The following is a 16,283-nucleotide window of genomic DNA, read 5'->3' on the forward strand; positions in this document are numbered from 1 at the left end:
ACAGTAAGAAATAAGACTTTACACCACAACTCAGCACACATACATGTATATACGTATATACAATAAGCAACAAACAGAAGTTTCTCTAAATAACACCTATTTTATAAAGTATGGTACGTGTTATTATTCATATTTGAATATATATGAATAACAAATATGAATAATAACACATACCATATTTTATAAAATACCATATATACCACATATATATAATATATGAATATACAATATATTCATATTCCTATTATTCATTTTTTTTTTTCACGTAAGTAGGAATTGCTGGTCCCAACTCACTAAACTGATCTTAAAATCCCCTACGAGGTAACACCCTCCTGTTTGACAGACTACTGAAGCGGTCACTGGCTGACTCTGGGGTGAGGTTACTGTCAAAGGTCACATGAGTTCATAGCTCAGCTTTGAATCTTGTCCCTCTATTGGTCACATTTCTGATTTCCTTCACTTGCTTTGGAAGAGGTTTCCAACCAGTCTGGCATTAAGCTCATTCATCAACCAGCCCAACTCTTTGCTCCAATATGATCTTCCACAATGCCTCCTCAGTCATTTGTATCCCAGGAAAACTGATCTTCTTTCTACCCTCTCCCTATCCCAAAATGTCCACTTTTGCTTCTCCCCAGGGTTCTTTTCGACTCCACCTATCCAAAATGCTCTGATCCTCCAAGACAGAGCTAGATCAACTGCTCCAAACAGAACAAATTTCTCCTGCCTCCAGAACTGAAAGCACTTTATCCTTGCTGTCTATCTTGTACTGACACACGCCCACCACCGCTGCCATCTCCAACCTCACCCCACCAACATGCTCTCAGAACCCAAACATGCGGTCTCAAAAAGAGACCACTTAGTATGCACTCCAGGTGCAGACTGAACAAATGAACACGGAGGGAGAACACTGCTCTCTGCAGACTGAAAAATCTCTGGCCAGGGCCCAAAGCACCAAGAATCCCTCAGCCAAAACCAGAGCCTCACATTCTCTGCAGCAGATATTGTGTCTTCAACCTTTGAAATAATTGTCATCGTAAGCATTATAAGAAAATGATACAGCACGCTTACTTTTAGTGTTTAGAAATTCTTTCAATTAAAAAAACAGTATAACTATAGGTTAGCAATTTAGTAAGAATGTCATGTTCCATGTTTTAACTTCTTTTAAAGTCTGATTTCCCAAATGCAATAAAGACAGCTGGGTACTACTCAGCAAAATGAACAGATTCCCTCCAAACTCATCTAACTTTGGCTCCTCATGAGACAAAGCACCCTGGCTTTGCTTTCCTTCAAAAGTCAGCCTCCTCTCCTGCTTACCAGATACTTCTGTTAAGTTAGTTCTGTGTATCTTGTTTCAAAAACAAAATTTTTCACATCATCTTTTAATCAAGAATTTTCATTTCAGTCTCCCCTAATTACATAATTCAAAGAACTTACTTAGAGCAAAGTCAGAAATATTAGCATCAAAGTATCTTAAATCTTTATGCAAATATATTTTAAGTTGATCTTCTAATAGCTTCCTCATTTGACAAATATTATCAAGCAACTGGTATATACTCAGATACTGAGCTAGGATGCAAGAGATCTTTGAGGTATTAAACTGTAAATGCCACACTTTCAAAGCAAAGAAAACAACAGGATAATAGCAGATTCACACGCATTAACCCAAATTGAAAATTACATACATACGCTATACTCCTGGACCTCAACGAATCAGGAAGAAGTCAAAAAAGAAAATTCTAAAGATACTCTGAAGCTAAAATAATTCAAACAAGTAGTAGAAGGAAGGATCAAAAAAAGGAGAAATAGAAACACAAAACTCAGAAAATATGTTAATCTTTTAGTTTTAGAAATGTTGCTCACTATGAAGTAAATGAAGTCAGTTACTAAATATCTGTATAGACTATATTTCTATTTAAAATTAGCAGAATAGTCACTAACACCATTTGACAATAAATGGTCCTTTCCCTTATGTTCCCAATATTTTATGTAACCAATATATACTGCTTATGTATAAAAGCCCACGAATATTTAATATTTATCAAATATCCCCGCCCTCCTCTACTTAAGCCTTTAAAATTATTTTAAATGTGGCTGACTATGCCAATGATGAAATCGTTCAAATGGGAAATAATTTTGTATCTACTAATAGATATATTAGAAATGACATTGTCATAAAACTGAACTATGTCAATCATCTCACTGTTCTTACTATTCTAGTATACAGTATAAACCATACATATTAAAAATGAGTAGTCTTACCTTAAATATGTGCCATATATGAAGAACAATGCCATCATTAGTCCATTTAAAATAAAAATTACAGCAACATAAAAGCAAGCAGGATCTCCCAATCCTTTAAAAATTAAAAAAAAAAGAATGCTTTAACTATAGATTACTTTATGTGTCCGACAATTCACATTAAAATGTGACTATTTTGAAAATGGTTGCCAGATACATTTAATGGTTGCCTTGGCTCCCATATGAACACACGACACTAATGTGAAACATAGGTAAGACCAGAGAAGTAGCTGTAGTGGTTATGAAACAGGGCTGCAAATTCATGGATACTCCTCCTGTAGAGGTCTGGGGTCTGTGCCCCTGGTTTTAAGTCTGGCTGGGCTTGTGACTGCTTCAGCAGACCATGGCAGAAGCCATATGGAAGAGGCCATGCAGTATCCAACTTGGAGCCCTGAGCAACCACATGAGAAGCCTAACTACCCTGAGATACTAATACAAAAGCACAAGATGCATGAAAAGGGCACTTGTAGGTGTTCCAGTGAGGCTCAGCTGGGCTCAGCCTTGCAGGTACCCCAGTCAAGCAGCCAGAATGTAAGTGAAGTAGCTCCAAGTTAATTCCAGTGTTCCCAGCCATTTGAGTCTAGCAGAGTCCTCTGACATCGCAGAAACAAACCAACCATTCTATACCCCGCCCAAATTCCCTACTAGCAGAAACCATAAACATAATAAAAACCACTAAGTTTGCCGTAAATTTATTATACTGCAACAGACAACAGGACAATATCATGGAAACTTGCCTTCACAGCTTTCAATAGGGCTGAGTCCTTCTCCTCTGGTAACTGTCCAACATATCTTGGTTTGAATACCAATCAAATCCATTATTTTGGTATAAATCCTGTACCAGCTGGCTAAGATTACCTAATAGGAAAAGAGAGGGAGACATTTTAAGAAAAAAGTATCCTCAACAGTTTCCTTACTAGAATATTTTTGAGACATTTTGATAATTGACAAATTTTCCCTTCCTGTACAATTCTCATCTGGGTCTCTTTAAATCTAGTAAAAGGAGCTTCACAGTCCCGTATGTAGATTCTTCACTGGTCAGTCTTCACGTGTTCACCCAGGGCTAAGAATAAAATATAACAAAAGATATACAAATCTGTAATCTTCAAAAGCTATAAAATTCAACTAAGGGATACAAAACAAGAGTTGAACAAACAGAAAGATATTCTATCTTCCTGAACAGATTTAATTTTTCAAGATGTGAATTCTTCCTCAAATTAATTCATAAACATAAAACAAAGCTAAGCAAGATCTCAAGTGTCTACTGAGATGTGTTATATGGAAAAGACAAAACGGAGATAACTGAAGAAAATGTCCTAACAGATAATAAAATTTGCTACTTATATAATTAAAATAGTGTGATGCTGGCACAAGAATAGTCAGACAGATCAAAGTAACTATGGCAGAGGCAGTGGAATGCCACAGGTCTCTCTTCGGGGCTGAGGCACTCATTCCCTGAGCAGTGGGGAGGGGTGGTGGCTGACAACCCTCAGCTGGGTTTCTCTCTGGGAGCTATCCTCTGCAGTAGAGAGTAAATTCACTAAAGGTCACCCTCCCCAAGGGTAACTGCAGCCATAACTAGTCAACAGGGGGGAATACAAAGGTCAGAGGCCCTTGCTTCAGGTAGGACAACTCTGTAGGGTCATCCCAGTTCCAGAGCTTCCCCAGAGATTGGCTGAGGCCTCTGCTATGACCGGATCACAGCTCAACTCCTCCGCCTGCCTCCTCCTAATTCCTTCATCCCCCTTCAGATATTGCCCTCAAGGGTATTCCCCTATATACTTCAGGTACAGATCTCCATCTTAAAGCTTATTTCTCAGGACCTCAACCTAAGGTAACACTGAACAGCAAGTCCAAAAGTAGTTGAAAGCATATGTGTATAATAATTTTGGAAATAATAAGAGAAGCAGGCAGAAGATGGACCACTCACCCAAGTGCTGGGTTACACAGAAGACCATTTTGAAAAAATAAAAGGTTAGATTCCTGCCCCAAAACTGAGTATTCAAACAAATTTCAGATAAATTAAAACTGTAAATCTCAAAAACATAATTATAACAATTAAGAATAAGTTTTTTTTTACATATATGAATGAATAAAAAACATACATCTAAAAGATTCATAGACATGATAGCTCTGACAAGAAAAAATACATTCACATCATACTGTACAAAGCTAAAGGGCAAACAAAAAGCTGGAGAAAATGTCGTATCCGTATAGCATAGTATTAACTTCCTGCATATAATGAGCTCTTACAAAATGTCAATAAAAATATAGACAAAGGGCATGAATAAGCAATTATTTTTAAAAGTGAAAGTGCATTTAATACATAGCACTGAAAATATACATGTACATACACAAATATATAGCAATGAACAAAACACATCACATGATCTTAATTTTTTTAGCCATTAAATTAGCAAGGATGCAGAGAAACAGGCATTTTTAAAAACACTGCCCATGGTAATTTTCATTAATAAATCCTATCTAAAAAGCATTTTGGCAACATGTACCAAAATCATTAAAGCCTATATTCTGTTGAACTAAATAGTTCCACATCCACAAATTTACAGTTTAAAAAAACATAAGTATATGTGTATCCCCATCCACAAATTTAGAGTTTAAAAAAAAACATGGATATTTGTAAAGATTTTGCTTCAAGAATGTTTACTGAAGCTTTAGGATATTTTAAAAGTTGAAAACAACCAAAATTATCATAAAAGATGAACTAAATAAACAATGGCAGATTGTATTACTGCCATAAAAAATGATGCTATTGAAAAAAGATGATTTAGGAAGATGGTTTTAAATATTCTTAAAAGACAAAAAGTATTTATAAAAAAAAGTGTTGTGTGATCCCATTGCTGGAAAAGTAAATGCAGACATGCACAGAAAGTACTCAATAAGCACTTTGGTGGTTATTTATTGGTCTCTATCTCCTCCATAATTAAGCAAGCTAACTCAGTTCATCTGGAAGTTAGACTCCTCTCACTCAAAGGGAAATGACCAAGAGCCCTGATTAGTGCTGACACTGAGCCCAAGCCTGAGATCTCTCAGCACCAAGGCAGCCATGGCCCGCTGCACCGGGCAGCACCCCTTCTGGCAGCATCAGCATGCTATGAAGGGGCCAAGGGGAGCGTGCTTAACAGGAGAGCCCCAAGAGGGATGTCACCCAGGAAGTCAACCCAGGTAGGTCCTGGAGAATGCCTTAGGGATGCATTAAATAGTTACTGATAGCACTGCCTTCCTATCTCAGCTCCTTTCTTCCATTCCCACCAGGGGAAAAGCGCATCCGATTAAATGAAGAATCTCAGGTAAGGAAGAAACAGTATTCGGCAAATAACACATAAAGGTAATGTAATACCTATAAACACATCAAATCTAGTTCCCACATCTTCTAAACCATGCAATCATAATACTCATTTCCATAAAATCATTAAAGACCCCAAAAATTAATCATGATTTTTTTCATATTCCTTTCTAAGAAAAGATATCCATTTACTTTTTTAAAAAAGATAAAATTTAATATATTGAACTAGATCTTAGATTTAGAATCACCATTTAATATAAGTAATACTTTATAAAGTAAAAAAATCATAATTGCAAAAGTATCTTACCTCAGGGTAAAGATTGAACCTTTTTAATGTATTAATAACAAGGGGATATTCAGTCAGTTTATCATTCATAATCATCCATACTCCATTCAAAAATGAGGGTGCTTCCACAATAGTCTTAAAGTAGGAATAATACAGTCCCTGAAACAAGCACATGTTATAATAAAAAGTACATAATTACTATGCCTCGTATTAGCTTAAAATAAAACTTAAATATACTGTTTTTTAAAAACAAAGCAATCACGCACGTAACAGCTACAATTAATTTCACAGGATTCTGGTCACTAATAAATGCTCAGGTTGCAAAAAACTTACATATTTTAGCATAACCTTGTCTTAATTGAACAACTGATCTCAAAACAGCTTAAAAAATAGCTTTAATATTTAAAAAGTCATATAACTCAGAGAGCATGCTCATTTAGGAAACCCCTATAAACCCTGGTGGGCTGCAGTCCATGGGGTCGCTAAGAGTTGGACACGACTGAGCGACTTCACTTTCACGTTTCACTTTCACGCATTGGAGAAGGCAATGGCAACCCACTCTAGTGTTCTTGCCTGGAGAATCCCAGGGACGGGGAGCCTGGTGGGCTGCCGTCTATGGGGTCGCATAGAGTCGGACACGACTGAAGAGACTTAGCAGCAGCAGCCGCAGCAGCATAACCCACACTAATTGAAGAGTTAGAAAAGGCTTCTTTCAGTGTTAGAAAGGGTTCTTCTCAGCTCAGCTTAAGTTAAGAACCCTGCAGAACTGGAGCTGTGAAGACAGAAGAGAGGGACCATGGTAGTACTCCCATTTTGAGGAAAAAAATGCTTTACTAGTAGTCATGTATGATGTGAGAGTTGGACCATAAAGAAGGCAGAGCACCGAAGAACTGATGTTTCTGAATTGTGGTGCTGGAGAAGACTCTTGAGAGTCTCTTGGACAGCAGGGAGATCAAACCAGTCAATCCTAAAGAAAATCAATCCTGAATACTCATTGGAAAGATTAATGCTGAAGCTGAAGCTCCAATACTTTGGCCACATGATGTGAAGGGCTGACTCCAAATGCAATATAACTGGTATCTTTATAACAAGAGGGAAATTTAAACAGAGATATAGGGGGAAATGCTTCATGAAGACAGAGGCAGAGATTGGAGTCATGGTACCTACAATGCAAGCCAAGGATTGCCAGAACCATGAGAAGCTAGAATGAAGTCTCAGAGAGAACATGTTCCTGCCATCACCTAGATTTTAGACTTCTAGCCTCCAGAACTGTGAGAAAATAAACTTCTGCTCTTCTAAGGTACAAGTGCTTTGTTATGACAGCCCCCCAGGAAACTACAACCTACCTTGTTTATAGGTTTGATTTTGGAATCACGTAAATATCTTATATAACTAAAATTTAAAACAAAAAAGTTTATATGCCTAAATATCCAAAAAATATATAAGAATTATTAAGTTGGCAAAGGATTTCAAACAAATTTAAGATATAGTAATTTTATTGTACATTCCTAGTTGAATATACATTAAAGTCAAAAATAAAACCACAAACAAGTTTTAAATTATTTCTAGTAATCATTTTTAACAATATATTTGATACTTTTATTCCTCAAATATAGGTAATGTGAAACCAAGATTCTCAGGCTAACAGAAGAGATACAAATTTAATATCAAAAAGTAATTAATCTAAATTTGAATTTAGAAATATAAATAATTTATTTTTTCTTTTTAAAAAATTGCTTCCTAATTCTATCTACTAAAAAGGCCTAGACACAATGGCCAATCTAGCATAAAATACTAGCAATGAGCACCTCTATCACCAAAATTGTGGCCTCTAAATACCATTTGCTACTGGAAGGAATCAGGGCTCCTTAGAATACTGGATGATTCCAGGTCTGGAAAGGAAATGTCTTCCAGTACCAGAAAGTTAAGGAAGCTACATAATACTAGTGAGGTCATATCAAGGAGGGGGTGTGTGTGTGTACATGTTTGTGTGTGTGTACACACACTCAATCATTTCCAACTCTTTGCAACCCCATGGACTACATATAGCCCACCAGGCTCCTCTGTCCATTGAATTTTCCAGGCAAGAATACTGGAGCAGGTTGCCATTTCCTACTCTAGGGGATCTTCCCTAGAGGGAAGGGATAGGGATCAAACCCATGTTTCTTACGTCTCCTGCATTGGCAGGCAGATTCTTTACCACTGAGCCATCTGGGAATCCCAAATCAAGGAATCACAGAGCCAACTGCAAGGACTCTCACCAGCAAAAGACAGGTAAGTTTAAGAAATCTGTTAAAATCTATCAGGCCGTAAACATACACCCAAAGACAAAACTCTGCTTGTCACCATTAAAAGATGCTAGGGAAGCAACTCATTTTTCCGAAAAGTTGTAATAGAAGGAAAGCATCAAGCATTTTCCTGTCTTTCCTGTGTAAAGTGTAGCTCAGAGAAAAAAGCCAAATAAAGAAGAACATCAAAAGTTCTTCTTTATGGAGTTGTTATGGTTAGTAAATGCCCGTTCCCCCAGCCTATTTAAACACTGATTGATATTTGATGATACTAAGTAACTGTTCTTCAATATTTTCAAGTATGACAATGATACTGTGGTTAACAAAAAAGTCCTTTATTTTGAGACATACATGAAAAATATGTACAGATGAAATGATACGGTATCTGAGGTTTCCTTTAAAAAGAGATGGGTATATGAAAATGTAGATGACAGAAAAATGGCTATGTGTCTTCAGTTGTTGAAGCTAGAGGAATGGATAGGGGGACTTGGGTCTACTCTTTCTGCTTTAAAATATCTGAAAATTTCCATGATAAGAAGCCTAAAATATTTAGATTATTAAACTACTACAATAAAATAGTACAGGAAAACTAACCATTTCAGTGCGAAAAGCCATCTCTCTTTCCAATGTTGAGAGGTGAGAAAAATGACGATCATTTTCAAAGAGGTGTGTTATATGACTCCTGTAAAACAAACAGTAACAAAGCAACTGTGTTGAAACTTATACTAAGTATAATTTTAAAAGAAACTCTAAAAGCAAACATAAAATATTAATACTCTACATATTTGCACTTAATTTTGTGATAAAACTCAAACACAACAGTCTCCATATTTGCTCTTCCATTCAATATATCTTATATTTCCACTAAAATTTCTCTCTATAAGAAAACACATTCAAATTAGATTTTAAAATTAGAATGAACCAGAATAATGATACTATAAGCCAAAAACAATAAAATTATAGATTAAACTATAAATGTCATTGGGTTACTATTTCAGAAATGTCTGATTTATGAAATTCATATTTCTTCTTATCCAGAAGATTAAAAAACTTAATCTTCTCAATGTGAACACTATATTAATGTTAAACAGTTTCAAATATAACCTCATTAATAATATATCTCTTTTTTATTAAAAATTGCATTATTCTGGCTCTGATTTATCAATTAAACTACATTTTCATACTAGTGTGCTGCATGTAATATATTCATCCTTATACTGGAATTATTCATATATATATGAAATAGGATGATAGGCTGTAAACATCTGCCTAAAATATACCATAGGAGAAAAACGTTCTTACCAGTGCAACACTGCTGCAAAGGCAGCTGCAAGAAAAAAGAAACGTAAATCATTATTTTAGCATTAAAAGTGTTTTCACCTTACAGAAAAGCATTGTAAAGATAAGCATGATAAAGTCTGGGAACTGTAGATCCTGAACTCATAGGGAGGGGATAAAGAATGGGGACTCTTCAAAAAAAGTCCCAGAGCTCTGCTTAAAATACCAATGGACTAAATTATAAAAGAATTAAGCATATAGCTATAATTTTCATTCACTCAACAAAATAAATGAGGAGCTATTAATATTATTTGCCAACAACCATACAAGAAATGTTTGGATGGAAAGTTCCACAAACTCAACTGCAAGAAGGATAGAACTAATGGTGAGAGGCAAAAGAATAAAGATATGGTAACTTCAGGGAACAGGACTGGAGAGGGATAGAAAAAAGGAACTATCACTTCGATACATGCTGCAATATCTGAATTTTTATAGTAAGTTTTAATATTTTTAAACAAATTTAAAACAAAACAGGAAGGAAGAAAAAGAGGTGGAAAAAGAAAATAGAAAAACTGGTAATAAAACCAGTCTCATACAAGAATCAATTGTTTGCCTTCTATACAAGTACAAAGAACACATTAAAAAGAATCCAGAAAACAGTATTCTTATATCACAAGATTCATCTTATTGTAGGCTTCTGATTAAATAACTACAAGGAAACCAAGTATGAAATACTCTTAGAAATGAAAGACAAACAGCTCAGATCTTATTGTCTTATTTTTATAGAGGTATTTCTATTTAAAATTTTAAAATTCATTTTACCTAGAAGACACTAATGGTTACAAAAGACAAAGAGTTACTCTTTCTAGATCATTGAAACTACAAATATTTAACTAGGTTTGTCATTTGACATTTGTTTGTAAAGTGTTCTTTGATCTTTTGAAACTTTGATTTCTTGTTGAGCAATCTACTATCCACTTCCTTTAAAGATGTCATACCACCATAATAAAATTTGGGCTTTATTTTATTAATGTCTCAACTACTATGTCCTGAATAAATCATTCTTCTGTTATAGAATGTAAATACCACCTTTATCATGCTGAAGAACTGTTACACTTATACTTTGGTAATCCCTTAGAGATTATAATTTTGACATCATTGATAAATCGGAGAAGGCAATGGCACCCCACTCCAGTACTCTTGCCTGGAAAATCCCATGGATGGAAGAGCCTGGTAGGCTGCAGTCCATGGGGTCGCTAAGAGTCGGACAGGACTGAGCGACTTCACTTTCACTTTTCACTTTCATGCATTGGAGAAGGCAATGGCAACCCACTCCAGTGTTCTTGCCTGGAGAATCCCAGGGACGGGGGAGCCTGGTGGGCTGCCGTCTATGGGGTCGCACAGAGTCAGACACACGACTAAAGCAACTTAGCAGCAGCATTGATAAATAAATATGGGAAGAATCTACATGTTTACAGCACATATATGTTATTATCCATAAACATATAGATTCAATTATTCCAACTCTCTTTTCAATTGCCCCTGACAAAACTCCTATCAGTAGAGCTAATAATATAAACTTAACTCATATTTCTTATTAAGTCTTTCCTGGGAGTTTTAACACTTTTTCTCCTGCTAATAAATATGAAATTTTGTTTTCATTATACTTCACTGGATATTGTTAATGTATTTATTTTTGAAGTGTATTTATTTGTAATGTATTTCCTTTGCTATACAATTGATTCTTTTAGGGTTTTTTTTTGTTTGTTTATCATCTCTAATTCTCCATTTTAAGTAATATTTTTAAAAGATAATTTTGTTCCTGTTTAATAATTTTACTATTTTAGTTTATTCTTCCCATGTGACAATAATAATAAACTTCTAGAATAATACTAAGTAATTCTGACAAAAGAGGGCAAACTATTCTGGGCACTTTAACAGAAATGCATTTTACATTATGCCTTTAAATTAGCCTCTGACCTTCACAATTCTGCAGTAATACATATGATTTTTCAAGATCATCCGCTCTCTGCTCCCTCAGAATACTATAATTTCTCAGAAGGAAGACACAAAGTCCTTTTGGTGCCTTCCTTTAATTCAATCCTTGCAACACTAGTCAATTCTTGGATTTCTCAGCATCTGAATGACCCTCTTTCAGTTTCCAATGTTGATTCATAATCTGTCCAATGTTTTAAATTTCTGTTTTCATTTCAATTTAACAATAACAATAGTTAATTAGTAGCAGTAGTAGTAATAAAGCAGCTAACATTTGAATTCTTATTACCTGCCAGGCATTTTTAAGTGCTCTACTTGAACTAACATAGTAAGTCCTCACAAGCATCCTACGTGTTAAGTACCAACACTTCCCTGGTATACAAATAATAAGGGCTTCAGGTGGCTCAGTGGTAAGAATCCACCTGCCAATGCAGGAGACTCACGAGGTGCAGGTTCGATGGTAAAGATCCCCTGGAGGAAATGGCAACCCACTCCAGTATTCTTGCTGGGAAATCCCACAGACAGAGGAGGGCTACAGTCCATGGGGTCGCAGCCCATGGGGTTGCAGAGAGTGGGCAGGACTGAGCAACTTAGCATCCAGCACACATATAGATAATAAGTTGATTCTCAGGGAACTTTAGAAACTAGCCCAAGAAACAAAGTGGATAAACAGAGAAAGGGAAGTTGGAAGCAGGAATTCTGACCTAAGACCCATGTTCTGTGTGGCCTCTTGTGGAGGACGGAAGGGCTGCAACAAAGGCCTCCTTACCCTAAAGTATCTTATTCCCCTTCCATCTTTCTTTTATTATTTTAAGAAAAAAGAAAAAAAAGGCTACAATTCATCTGTTGATACAGGCAGCGTATTTTATAGAAGCTATTTTTATATAAAAGTATAGAATTATGCTTTAATTTATTCAATTGAGATAAATTCTATGTATATGTCATCTGAAAATGAAAACCCCAGTAAGTAAAGCAGATACTGCCTTGTGAGCACATAATTTAAGCATAAAGACATATAATGACAAAAACTTCTTAAAACATCCCCAAAGAGCTTTTCATGCCTTCTTGCCTACAGAAAAGATTATGATTTTCTCTAAATATATTCTGGTGATTATTAATCCTGTGTATAGTCTTTTGGGAGTGTCACAAAGTTGATAACCAATTTTTCCAGTTTAACTCGTATGTTATTTTTGTCATTCTAAAAATCAGAACATAAAAAAAAAAAAGCTTTCAAAAATTCCAAAACTATTCTATGAGAAAAATGGTGTTCAAGAGTGAAGGTTTGCTTTGTAATCTAACTCAAAAGACTGCAATCCTGTGGCTGAGAATTCTGTAAGGCTCCTAAGTTTTGCTGGAAGCACGCAAATTATCAATACTCTGAAACTAAACTGACCACTCCTTCCACTTTATGATTAAAGACACTTCGTACCAGATTATATGTCACATTACATCAATTTTCAGCCTTACAGGATTTGAGCTGCTTCTTCATTGAAAATTATTCTTCTCCAGTTATTAGAATCTTGTTTAAACAAAATAGAATGCAATTCCCTGAGGGGAGAAACAATGTTTTACTGAATTCTACCATAGTAGTACTTAGCAAGAAGCTGAAAACAAAGGCCGACTCAAATGCTGAATTAATGCATTTAAGGGGGAAAATTAAATAATCCTAAATCATGTCCACATAATAAACCAAAGTTGAATGTACTTTGACAGTTAGCTATACACACACACACAAACACAGTGTGCATGTAATTGTTTTGTTTTCAAAAATGGAGTCCCTGTGATCAGTGCAAATCAGACCCTCTGCCTAGGTGCAGCCTGCTGCCTAAGCCTTCAGGTTCTCAGTCCCGAACCCCAGCACAGTGGAGTTCCAGAGGCCTGCCCCAGCTCTGCTCCCACTGACACTCCTCTGTCCAGCCACAGCTCAGAAAGTGCGGAGGGGGTGCCCCTCGTTACTCCCCACCGCATGCATGGCCTGTATCGTTTCACTGCTGTGAAGAGGGCAGAAGGAATGGAGAAAGAAACAGACAGGAGGTTATTCCATGCTGTTCTACTCAGTCCTCGAGGGCTCCTAAATCCCATCCCCTCTCCAACCAGCGGATCCCCAGATCTCTCTCCCCAGCTCTGGCAGTCTCTCCCTTCCTCCAGGTCGCCTTGCCCCAGCAGGTGACTCAGAAGTCCTGGTCTCTTCCACAGACCCTCCCACCCACCCACCCAGTTAGGATTCCTCGGAAGTAGAGCTCCGCGACCCGCTTTCCTAAGGTTCCTCAGCCGAGTCTCCTGCACACTAAAGTTGGACACCCACCGTCCTTTCTCTCTTCCTCCTTCTCAAGGCAGAGAGCAGGAACTGTGAAGCTGTGAGCCAGGGTGCTGTGGCTCCCTTCACCCCTCTGTGACAACCTGCCGGCCACAGAACTCCAGCCACAACTACGGTTGCCCGCCTACCCTACACTGAATCCCTTACACGTGGGCTTCATAACTAGGACTTGCCTTAATTCTCAGATACCTTCACAAGCTCTCTTGAGTCTCACAACAATCCTGTATTTATTCTCATTTTACAGATGAAAAACTGGGCCTCTGAAAGGGTATTCCCTCCAAGCAAGAACCTGAACGCAGCCTCCCTCCCGAGCCTCAGTTTCTCTCCAGTGACAGAGCTGCCTCCCTTTCAATCTTCAGGCACTTGATGACTTCATCGTGTAACAATATTTATATGGAGAAATACATTCTAAGTCCAAAATGACTTGCAAAATTTAAAAATACAACTTATTCCTAAATTGAGGTTAATCCGTACTTAAAGCACTCTGCAGTTTTGGCCTCCCTAATGCCCAAGTGACAAAATGACATAAAAAGAAGTTAAGAACTCTTCCTAAATCCACTGGACAAGATTTTCAAACCAATCTTGACAAGTTCCATATTCAACCTCTTTCTAATTAGTTATAACAGTTGTTTTCAAGGGACCATTCAGAGTTTAAAAGTTTCTTTTCAGAAGCTGAAGTCACTAGGAAGTAGTCTACCTGTTTCACACCAACAGTCTTTCCTAGAGAAGGAAGTTGATTTCTAAACATAAAGATTTAAGCATCTCCTCCCCATGTCTGAAGTCCCACTGGCTTTTCCGTGGCTCATACCATGGAGCCCACATTCTGGCCTTTTTCTGGTTAATCCCACCACACACCCTTCACATAGGCTGCATAGGGCAACGATCCTCTGAAACACCTAGTATTTTAATGATGCTTCCTGATAGCTTCCCTGATAGCTCAGTTGGTAAAGAATCCGCCAGCAATGCAAGAGACCCTGGTTCGATTCCTGATTTGGGAAGATCCCCTGGAGAAGGGAAAGGCTACCCACTCCAGTATTCTGGCCTGAAGAATTCTATGGACTACTGTCCATGGGGTTGCAGAGTCGGACATGACTGAGCAACTTTCACTTTAATTATGCAGTATGCCTGAAAACTCTTAATTCATCCTTCAAAGTTAAAGGAATTCAAAAGTGGTATTTTGAGAAGCCTGTTCTGCCAATAGGTATTAAACCTTGCTTGTTGTATTGCTGTTGTTCAGTCGCTAAGTTGTGTCTGACTCTTTGCGACCCCACAGATTGCCCGCCAGGCTCCTCTGTCCATGGGATTTCCCAGGCAAGAATACTGGAGTGGGCTGCCATCTTCTCCTCCAGAAGATCTTTTCGACCCAGGGATTGAACCTGTGTCACCTGCATTGGCAGGCAGATTCCTTACCGCTGAGACACCAGGAAAATTCATTATACCTTGTTAGGGAAGTTAAAATGGAGGAAGTCTTGTTCAGGCTTCAGAAGCAGGAGAGCAGGCCTCTGATCTGCTTCTAACCTGCTGGACACTGCCCAGAATCCATGCCTGCCTGCAAGCACAGCAAGTCTGGAAGCACTTTAGGTAAGAAAGGGAGTAGGTCTTAGAATTTTCTTGAGCCCCTAAGTGTCTGGCCAACCCCCTCTTCCCTGCTACCAGGGTCTAAGATGTCTTATGACTCACAAGATGAAACAAACAGCATTGTAAAAGACCGTAAACCAGAGCTGCTTTTTTGTATGCAAACTAATGATGGTATCAGTTTGTGTGTTGGAATTATAAGGGGGATCCCTCAAAGCTGCAATTTGAAGTCTCACCCACGGTCTGGCCACTGCCTGGGACCTTGGGCCAATTGGGACTCCAGATTGCTCTCATTCAGGACTCGCCAGCGCTGTTCAAGTCTGGATGTTGGTGATGTATTGCTGTTACACATGTATGTTTCACATATATGATAATGAAGGACAGGGAAGTCTGGTGTGCTGCGTTTCATGGGGACTCAAAGAATCAGGCACAACAGCGACTGAACAACAATGCTATTACTTCTCTCCATTGTTTCTAATTTTTTTCTTTTAATGACTGTATATTTAAATTAAGTCAAATAATCTATAGAAGGTTGAAATTGTTTATGTGTTTGTAAGGCACTCTTTCATTCATGAATCCTTCAAACCTAAAGCGAAAGTAAAAACTTTCCACCAAAATTACTTTTATCACAGTTCCCTATGCTGGAGTACTTGAGACTGAAATATAAGCCAACATCTGTACCTTTAAAGATAAAATCTTTGAGAGATAAGATTTAGGTACATAAAATAATGAGAGAACACCCGCACCCAAGTAAATAGCACGAAGTCTATGAACCGTAAGAAATCTGAGAAGGCAGATCAATAATGGCCACTCACGGCAGGGTTTATTAAAGTGGGATTGGGTGGGCAGAAGTGAGGGGAGAGGTTGGATTTCAGGACATGATTACAACTTAGGTGAGGATTTATGTTGAGTAGCCAAAAGACAGCTACAATAAAGCTG

At 37.5% G+C, this 16,283-nt stretch overlaps 1 protein-coding gene across 2 annotated transcripts in view; it reads right to left on the bottom strand.

Annotated features, from left to right (window-relative positions):
• Window positions 1-16,283, bottom strand: part of DPY19L1 (dpy-19 like C-mannosyltransferase 1) — a 92,881-nt gene that overhangs the window by 65,239 nt on the left and 11,359 nt on the right. For both annotated transcript variants that reach the window (XM_070369520.1, XM_070369519.1), the window contains exons 2-6: window positions 9,482-9,506; window positions 8,774-8,861; window positions 5,913-6,050; window positions 3,036-3,156; window positions 2,260-2,353 (exon numbers count right to left, since the gene is read on the bottom strand). In XM_070369520.1, the coding sequence (XP_070225621.1) occupies window positions 2,260-2,353; window positions 3,036-3,156; window positions 5,913-6,050; window positions 8,774-8,861; window positions 9,482-9,506 (466 nt within the window). The remainder of the gene's footprint in view (window positions 1-2,259; window positions 2,354-3,035; window positions 3,157-5,912; window positions 6,051-8,773; window positions 8,862-9,481; window positions 9,507-16,283) is intronic.

Source organism: Bos mutus, chromosome 4 (genome assembly GCF_027580195.1).
Source record: "Bos mutus isolate GX-2022 chromosome 4, NWIPB_WYAK_1.1, whole genome shotgun sequence".
Taxonomy (NCBI): Eukaryota; Metazoa; Chordata; class Mammalia; order Artiodactyla; family Bovidae; genus Bos; species Bos mutus.